Source organism: Silene latifolia, chromosome 4 (assembly GCF_048544455.1).
Source record: "Silene latifolia isolate original U9 population chromosome 4, ASM4854445v1, whole genome shotgun sequence".
Taxonomy (NCBI): domain Eukaryota; kingdom Viridiplantae; phylum Streptophyta; class Magnoliopsida; order Caryophyllales; family Caryophyllaceae; genus Silene; species Silene latifolia.
Window position 1 is genome coordinate 73264935 of NC_133529.1, and position 10337 is coordinate 73275271.

At 36.0% G+C, this 10337-nt stretch overlaps 1 protein-coding gene across 1 annotated transcript; it reads left to right on the top strand.

Moving 5' to 3' along the window:
• Positions 1-3940: 3940 nt before the first annotated feature.
• On the top strand, positions 3941-6340 carry LOC141651648 (uncharacterized). Its single transcript, XM_074459349.1, has one exon. It carries the CDS (start codon positions 3941-3943, stop codon positions 6338-6340), a length of 2400 nt encoding a protein of 799 aa, XP_074315450.1.
• The last annotated feature ends 3997 nt before the right edge of the window (positions 6341-10337 follow it).

Below are 10337 nucleotides of genomic sequence, written 5' to 3' on the forward strand. Positions count from 1 at the left end.
AGTAAAGCATAAAAAGGATAAACTTCTCGATGATTTTTTTTATTTTTTTTGGCTAGGAATATGTTAGAGTTTCTTATTAATTGATCTCCTTTTATATATAAAATTTGTTGAATTTTCATAATTATAAAATATGAAAAGTTTTGCATTAAAGAGATAAATATTGTGATTATGGAGTGGAGTGCCAATAAGGAGATGAAAATTTTATTGAATTTTCATAATTATAGAATATGAAAAGTTTTGCACTAAAGAAGGATAAGTATATTGATTATGGAGTGGAGTAACAATATGGAGATGAATGTTTACCTAAGATTGTTGATTACTACTGTGCCTTTTCGTGTTCAATTTTATTTTATTTTTAAAAAAAATTAATCTACCACGTAATTTTATTTCGTCGCGTGTCGTTTTGTTAGCTGCTCAATCTAGCTTTAGGGGCTAGAGACATAAAAAGTAAAATTAATTATGACGTCTTAATTAATTATTAATTGTAGGATTAAACAAAATGCTAAAAACAACTTATTTCTTGGAGATCCTAAGACCGCCATATGTCACAATATGGTGCTCAAGTTAGGCTTTTTATGTTATTATATAGATTATAAAATTATTCCATGATAAATTTATTGTATACACTGTATAGGATATGAAAATTATTTTGAAATCATCATAAAATTTTAAACCAACTATTATATTACGGAGATCTTAGAATATAGAGAAATTAGTAAGAATATAAAAGAAATTTCATGTATTTGGCTATTTAGTTAGTTGCTATTTTCAAGGGATTCCAAAGTTGGAGGGAAAAAACATATTGTGGTTGTTGTTTTATTATATTATATAGATCATAAAATTTTAAACCAACTATTATATTACGGAGATCTTAGAATATAGAGAAATTAGTAAGAATATAAAAGAAATTTCATGTATTTGGCTACTTAGTTAGTTGCTATTTTCAAGGGATTTCAAAGTTGGAGGGAAAAAATATATTGTGGTTGTTGTTTTATTATATTATATAGAATATAGACTAGGGGAAATTAAGCCTCTTTTCCAATTAAGGCTCTGTTCTAGCTGTCAAAGCTAACCGTGTTTTTTTTCCAACAGTTGCAATTAAAGGCTCGGTTTAAATCATCATACCCAGGTCTTTTGCCATAAGCTCTGATACCATGTGACCAAGAGAAGTAGAACATATAGCACTTAATCCAGTCTTTCATGAAAGAACATAACATCTTGACACTCATTGTCATTATGTTAGGGAAAGGATACAGGAATGTTTTATCATTCTTATACATGTTAAGTCTAGCCTCCAACTTGCAAATATCATGAGAAAGCCCTTAGACCACCCCCAAGCAAGGTCACCGACTGGGTCGTGACCTTGTCGGGTCACGCTAATGACTCCTTAAACTAGGATTAACAACATGATTTTGGCGACCTTGAATAACTCAGGGGCAACCCATGACCCTGAGTTGAGAATGGTAATTATGTTGGTGACCCGATAGGTGGTAGCTTCTGATTGCTTGGATACAATTAAAGAGGATAAACCAAAGCAAGTGTCAGCCTCTCCCTGCCATTTCTGCGGAAAATAAAAGAAGAAAGAAAACCAATCAATTTATAAATTAAATCTTGAATTGCATCTTAAATTGAAATAAAAAAATATGAGCATATAAAAAAAGGTTTTATTTTTTAATTGTTTGCAAAATGAACTCAATTTTGATAGATTTTGACCTATTTTGAAATCGACGACAAAATCAAAATCAAAATCAAAGACTTAACAAATTTGCAAAAACGATTTCGGAAAGTAATCAAAAGAATATAGCTAAGTCAAGGAAGAAAATAAAAAAACAAGATTTTACCTACTTGTTGAAGCCTTGAAGGTTAACTGATTGTTGATGGTGAAACCCAGCCGTCTGAAGAACTCACCTTCATCAATCTCGCGAAAATAAACCTCAAATCTGGCGAAAATAATCCCAAAAATTAATCCCAAAACTAATCCCTAAATCTGGCGAAAATAAACCCCAAAACGATCGAAAAAATTAATACCAAATCGAATGAAATTATCTTTATTTGTAAATCGAAAATAAATGAAGGCGATTAAGGTTTAATTGTAAATCGAAACTCGAAAAAAGGTTTATGTAAATCGAAATTGAAAATAATCCCAAATCGAAACAAATGAATGTTTATTTTTGAATTTTGGTTGAAAAAGATGATCTTTAATTGGTTGATTTTTGATTAATCGAAATCGAAATAGGTTTATGCAGTTGATTTATGATGAATGATCTAGGTTTATTTGATGAAGTGAAGGATTTTGGATGAATGATTGACAAAGGAGTGAAAATTGAGGAACTGGGTTTATTTGGTATTTGGTGGTTTCGATATACTTCGTATTTGGTATGTTTGGTTGTTTCGAGTATATCGAAAGGAGTTGATCATTCAATACGGAGTATATCTCTATTTGGTATATTTGTTTCGAGTTATACATTCGTCAAAACCATCGACTAATATTTCAAATACGTTCGTTAATAGCACCAATAATTCGATATATCGTAATATTTAGATCTAATATTTTAAATAAAACCGTTGACTAATATTTTAGTAAAGTTTATTTATTGTCAATAAAATTTTAACTCGATTTTTTTTTTCTACATGTGCACTATAAAATTAATATATTTAACATATTTGAGTAGTTTTTTTATTTTATTAAAGTGACAAAAATAACTTATTTGTAATATGTTAGTAAATATTAATTGAAAAAGTAAAAGAGGTTTTGGTGGGGTTATGAATGTGGTAAATAATTGGAAATATAGGAAAGTGGAAAATGATTGGTTTGGTGACCTAGGTCGTGACCTTCTGCTTGGAGGGTAAAAGTGGGTCAAGATTAATAAGGTGTGATTAAGAAGAAAAATTTTGGTGACCCGATTAAGGCGACCTTCTGCTTGGGGATGGTCTTAGTGGGAGAACAACACGGGTTTTTGGCTTAAAGACTGGATTTAGAGATGTTAAATGATTTCAGCTTAAAGGGAGATAATGCTCTTTTTAGAGGCCCTATTTTCTCAGCAAACCATTTCTTTAACCTACAGATTAACGCTGCGCATATTGCTATTTCAGTCTTGGATGAACTTTTTGGGTAATTAGTGTTAATTATCCACTTAATTTGACAATTAGCGTTTAATTTAACATAATTTGGTTACTAGTGTCCACGTCATCGCTGATTTTTTTTCGGTTTTTGGCAAAGCCGCTATACTTCTTAGCGGCTTGCCTCTTTGTTACTGAAAAATTTCGTCCTCAAGTTACATTAGCTACTGGAGTGCAAAAAAATGGGTACAAATAGCAAAGCCGCTGAGGTTCTTAGCGGCTTTGCAAGTTTTCATTAAAAAAAAATTGCAAGTCATAAAGCCGCTAAGAAGTATAGCGGCTTTATGTTTTTTTCCATGCCAGGCATTGCAGTACTGGAGTTGTGAGGCACACAAAAAACAAAGGAAGCCGCTAAGAACCTGGGCGGCTTAGCAAAGTTCGTAAAAAAAAAAACTGAAATTGGGCAAAGCCGCTGAGAAAGATGGCGGCTTTTTCTCTTATATAAAAAAAAAACCCGAGTAAACACAATCACTCTCTTATTTACACAAACCCAGAAAATCCCCAATTTTATTTTCGAAACCCTAAGTTGCGAAAACCCCAAATTGTCATCCAAATTCGTCCTAATTTCTTTTAATCATTTGCTATCCATCAACCTAGTTCATCCTATATTCATCTAAAGGTATTAATTCATCCCTCAATGTACTAGTTTCGTGCATAGAGTAGCAATTAATCCCCAACTTTTGTTTACAAATTTCGATTTATTTTGATTAGTAATTTCGTTTTATCTAGTTTTTAATTAGTAATTTCGTTTTATTTAGTTTGTAATTGTTGAAATTAGTAGATTGATTGTTGTGCTTAGTATTTAGTTTGATTATTTACAATGGAGGTGAATAATTACCCTTTGACTTGTTGGTGGAATGGTGAAGTTGTGGTAAATGGTGAAGATATTAGCTATAAGGGTGGTTGTGAAACCTTTGTTCTTGTTAGTAGTAATATTAGTTTTAATGAGCTCAAGAATGAAATTTATGAGTCTTTAGAGGTTGATAGATCAAAATTTGAGCTAAATATCAAAATGAAATTTCCAAGTGTAAGAGGTTACAAAGTAGTATCCTTGAATAATGATCGTAGTTTGAAAGCTTTGTGGGCAATTGTGTGTCAATCAAAAGCCGGTTCCATGGATTTGTTTATCGAGTTAAAGCCTATTGAAGAAGATCCTAATTTGTCATTCACAAATATGCTTAGTCAAGTTGAGGATCCTAATTGGCATGTGTCTTTGTCAAGTAATCATGTTGACGAAGTGGCCATAGATGGTAATATTTTTGGAGATGAGATTGAAAATGGGATTGAAGAGGAGGATGCATTGCTTTTGTTGAGTGAGGATGATATGGTAGACCTTGTTTCTCAACCATGTACTAACACCCAATTTATCGAACTTGGAGTTTTAGATGTTGGGCATGAAAATAGTTGGTATAAGTCATGTGTGGCTCCATTTAAGAGTGGTGAGGAATTTAGTAAGGGGCAAGATTTTGCAAGCAAAGAGCTTTTGCGACAAGTTGTGACAACCTACAACGTGGCTAGAAACCAAGTTTATAAAATTGCCGAATCAAGACCTCACACCGTGACTTATAAATGTAATAGACAACCGTCACCTTGTAGTTGGTATTTGAGAGCCACTAAAAAAAACATCCATATGGATGTTTTCACAATTGTGTCATACGAAGGGCCACATGAAGCTTCTTGTGTGGTTCGGAAACCATCTCTTGATCATCCAAATTTAAGGGGTGAGTTTATTAGCAATGCTATTAAGCATCTTGTGAAAGAAGATTGGGGGGCTAAGGTGAATTTGTTAAGGGCATCCATAACAAAGGAGTTCAACTTCAAGATCTCTTATTGGAAGACTTGGATGGCAAAACAAAGAGCTATGGCGGATCTTTATGGAGATTGGGAGGAGTCTTATGCTTATCTTCCCCGTTACTTAGATGCTTTAAAAGAGGTTAATCCGGGAACCGCCGTCCATTTTGTCAATAAGCCCACTAATGATCCCAATGTCCAACAATTTGATAAAGTTTTTTGGTCATTTGGTCCCTCGATCAAAGGCTTCCCATATTGTAGGCCAATAATTACCATAGATGGCACTCATCTTTATGGTAAATATAGTGGGACTATGTTGATTGCAATGGGAGTTGATGCAAATGAACAACTCTTTCCGTTAGCGTTTGCCATTGTTGAGAAGGAGAACTATGAGAATTGGAGTTGGTTTTTGGCTTGCATAAGACATTATGTGACAAATCGTAGAGGTCTTTGTGTCTTGTCCGATCGCTGTGGGGGTATTTTGAAGTCAATGAGTCAACCGGGAAGTGGTTGGGAAGAGCCATACGCTTTTCATAGGTATTGTATTAGACATCATGCATCAAATATCAACAAGATGTTCAAAGATTCCGATTTAAAATCAACTTTCTCGGAGACCGCAATGCAACATCAAATTAGAAAATTTGACTTAGGTATGGAGAAAATAGGTTTGATCAATGCGAATGCTAGAGCGTTGTTAGATAGCATCCCTCCAAGCAAGTGGTCTCTTGCTCACGATGGTGGGAAGAGATATGGTTTGAAAACAACAAATATGAGTGAATGTTTCAATGGTGTTTTGAAGGGGGTAAGATTTCTCCCAATTCAAGCCCTTGTAAAAGCCACTTTTACCCGAGTTAACAAGTATTTTGTTGAGAGAAGAAAATTGACAAGGGATAGGTTGTTAGGTGGGTTGAAATGGTCGGACAAAGTTACTAAGACACTAGATGAAATTGAAGAAATAGCCGCCCACCATGAAGTTAATGAACATGATTTTGAGACGGGCCTTTATCAAGTGTCTACATGTCAAGGTCGTAGGAGTGGAAATCGTGTAGGGAGAAGCCACACGGTGCGATTGAATGAAGGGACTTGTACTTGTAATAAGTGGCAAAACTTTCATTATCCTTGTTCACATGTAATGGCGGTATGTCGTGCTTTTTCGATCGACGTGGATCAATTTGTTGACCCTTTGTACTCTTCCGGGGAATACCATGGTAGTTATCGCACAATCTTTCAACCAATTCCGGATGAGGGTTATTGGAGACCATGGACGGATAAAACATTGATTCCAAATTATGCTAAGGTGAGAGGAAGGGGAAGGCCAATATCAAAAAGAATTCGTAATGAAATGGATGAGAATTCCAAGTCCTCTTATAGTTGTAGTTTATGCAATGTAGAGGGTCATAACAAGCGGTCATGTCCAACAAGGGGGTAATTATTCTTTTTATAAACCATGTTATTAATATTTTGTCATTATTTTTTTATAAACCATGTTATTTTTATTTTGTAGTTTGATGTAATTTTATTAATGATTTGTGAAGGTCAAATGGGTAGGGCCAGTGGATCCTAGCGTTCTCACCTTGCAGTCGGACCATAGAAGCACGAACATTTGGGAGGGAGAGGTAATATGTCGTCATTTTATTCACTATGTTATATTTATTTTTTTTAAATGATTTGTTAAGGTCAAATGGGTTTTTATACTTCTTTTTATTTATTTTGAAGGATGTCGGCACACTCAAATGTAGAAATCATTTATTTTCCAAAAATAAATTCACCGTTACTTTACGTCGAGAATTTTATTAGTGGAACACAATTTCATGGTATTCATAGGTTAGTTTATGTTGTCGCCCGTCCCGATATGATAACTGCATTAGTTGAGCGTTGGAGACAAGAAACCCACACTTTCCATTTACCGGTTGGAGAAGCCACCATCACTTTGCAAGATGTCGGTGTTTTGTTGGGTCTAAAAGTGGGTGGGTTGCCTATCACGGGCAAAAGTGATTATATTTGGTCCGAGTTATTGAATGAGCACCTAGGTAGGCGGCCACCTCCCGAGGCATTAAAGGGTAACACATTGAAGTTATCTTGGTTAAGAACCCATTACCAAGACCTACCCGAAGATGCTAGTGAGGTGCGAGTACATAGATTTGTGAGGGCTTATTTGTTATACTTGATTGGTACGGTGCTCTTTCCGGATAAAAGTGGGAATAGAGTACAATTGTTATACTTCCCCCTTTTGATCAATTTGGATAGATTGAATGAATATAGTTGGGGGGTGCGACACTTGCTTACTTGTATAGACATTTGTGTACGGCTTCTAGGAGAGGAAGCATTGAGATAGGTGGTTGTCTTCTCCTAATGCAACTTTGGTCTTGGGAGCATATATCTATTGGTCGTCCAACCATTATGTTACCTCAAATAGAGGGGGAAGAGAACCCTATTGGTTCACAAGTAGTCCCGGGTGTTGACCCTCTAGGTTGTAGGTGGCTAAGAGTAGACCGTTCTTATACGGATCACTTGCTTGGATTAGTCACAATTAGGCATGCTCTTGATACTATGACCGACTCCATGTTTACTTGGGAACCATACTCTAGGGAAGTCCTTGCCCTTCTCCCCGACATTTGTACCGAAGACCCTTATGAGTGGATTGTAAATGCACCACTCATTTGCTTTGAGGCGGTTGAGTGGCATTATGCGGAGAGGGTTGTTAGGCAATTTGGTTGGCATCCAACGATTCCCAATTCGTGCAAGACTTCTAAGAAGTTGCACAAGATAGATCGACGGGGAAATGCGACTAATTATGAGGAATTGCATAGATTGAGCATTGACAAGTGGAACAACCGCAAATCAAGATTGACTCCTCGCGGTCTTCCCTACAAGGGTTATCTTGACTACAATGATCCATACCTAGAATGGTATCGTAACATCACTCGTCTAGTCATTAGCCCGCTTAGTGCCGAGACACAAAACAAGGATTTATATGAGAAGAGACACAATTTCTATCCAAATGCGGCGGACAATATGTTACTTGTAAGTAATTCTTTCTATAATTTTTTTTGTTTGCTATTTAATTATTTTTACCAACCTTTACATGTTTGCTATTTAATTATTTTTAACAACCTTTGTATAATTTGTTATTTGTTCAATTTTGTAGAGTCAAGGTCATGTATACAACTATGAACGTGCCACAACTATGCTTGGTGAGATGCCGGATGGTGTGCCACTATCACATGTAAACATGGTGAAAGAAATGCAGTCAATGTCACTCGAGTGCTTGCAACGGACGGGACACGGGCATCTAATCCTACCTACCGAGGCCGATCATCCAAGCCCTCCACACAATGAACCTCGAAGATATGACTTACAACACCGAGCGGTTCAACTTACCCCTATCCAAGAGGAGGCGACACCGAGCGGTTCAACTTCAAGACAAAAAGGAAAGAGGCCACGCTCGAGATTGGCCTAAGATTAGTTTGATTTCAAAGTAAAATTAGTTGGAATTGTTAACAATGTAAAACACTTTTAGCTACTTTGTTTGAACTTTAGATTTGGTACCTTATAAGTACTTTGTATGCACTATCTTTTATTTTACGTTTTCAATCAAATGAAACATGTTTTCGGAAATTCAATCATGTGTGTGTGTGATTGTTCATGCTGAGTTTGGAGCTTTATTTGCAGGTTTCTGTTATTGTATTTGGTCCCAAATCGTGGGTGGGAGGTAGCTGCAGTTGCAGCTTTTATTTTTTTCAAAAACTTAGGAAAGCCGCTAAGGTCCTCAGCGGCTTAGGGGGGTTTTTATTTTTTTTTGTGAAAATTACACAAAGCCGCTAAGGTCCTCAGCGGCTTTGTCTGTTTTTTCGCATTTCTGGAGTCCAGTAGCTACTGGATTGCTTCAGCATTTTTTTCCAATTTCCTCATGTAAAGCCGCTAAGAACCTCAGCGGCTTATGGTGTTTGCTTTTTTTTTTCAAAAGTTGACAAAGCCGCTAAGAACATTAGCGGCTTTGTTGAAAATCTGCGAAAAAAAATAAAGTGATGACGTGGACACTAGAAACGTAAATAATTTCAACTCAACGCTAATTATCTAATTAGTTTGTTTAATAACGCTAATAAACCAAAAAATTCGCCTTGGATTTGGCGAGCAATAAAGTAGATGATAGGTCGCAGGGTGAACTTGATTCTACTTTCCTCCTTATTGATATTATTAGAAATAGTATTCCTTTTTACATGTTGAGGGAAGGTGGTAATTGTCAGGCTATCTGCGCTAAGGTTAATGCAAGTTGGGTACAATCGCTCCAGGCTTCTTGCGGTTGGCTGTTTACGGTTATGAGGGATTTTTATCAATAGCTCGGCATTAGGTTTTTTTGGCAAAAACTGCTCTTCAAGCTAAAACAATTGGAATTAGGGACCTACTTTTATGGGCTTTTCATTCCAACTTCCATCATCTTGACATTTTTTCCGACTACCTCCAGATCCTCCTTCAAATCGCTGGAGTGGAGAAAGCTCGTCACAAGACTAGTGGAATTCTTACGGACATTTCTCTTCTTCTCCCTTAGTTTCATTGTTTATGTTTTAGTTTTATTCCACACAATTTAAATAAGATAGCCTATAATCTCGCTAAGAGTGTGTTGGGCTTGTAATCAGTTTTAATATCACAGCTACAAAGAAGAGACTTTGAAACCAACCCCCACACATTAATCTGCTTTATTTTTGTGTAATATGAGCAACTCCAATGGTTGCTCGGACTTGTTTGCAATATTTCTAAAATTATAAGCAACTAGTTTACTATTGGAGAGGAAATGAATTAGAGTTGCTTGAAAGTATTGTAGTTCTATCAAGCATGTACTTTGGTGTGGAAAAAAAAAGCTAAATTTTTTCATTGGAGGAAATTATATAGTAGGTTCCGTACAAGCTACAAGATGTTGTAACTTTTCATTGGAGCGATTTGTAGCCGAAAAGCTAACTAGCTTAAAAAACCGAATTGGCAAATCAAACTATAATGTATACATTATATTGTAGTTGTCATTAAAAGTGGAGGGAGTATACATTAAATAATCAAAATACAAAGACATGGGTTCAAAATTAGTTAATGTGGAATAGGGTTGTACTTTATGAAATATTTATGAGAACGGTTAATCATGTGTGTAGTTCATCATTTTTTGAATCCTACGGTTCTATCTTACTTTCTCTCTCTCTCTCTCTTGTTTTTTCCCCAAAAAAACCCTAAATCTAATTCTCGTCTGCTCCGCCGCCTCCTCCGACCCACACCGCCCTCTCTTTTTGCCCTTTCTAATCGCCGGAGATGGGGCCATCCCAAGGCCTATCTCCGGTGATCGATCGCACTTCATCGCTGGCTCCTTCCCCTCGTTTTGGACCTCGACCTTCGATTTTTTGACGGCTTTCGGGTTCTGATTGGACCGTCCGACGATCTTG

Coding starts and splice junctions, on each gene's coding strand:
- LOC141651648 (XM_074459349.1), top strand. CDS start 3,941: ATGGAGGTGAATAATTACCCTTTGACTTGTTGGTGGAATGGTGAAGTT.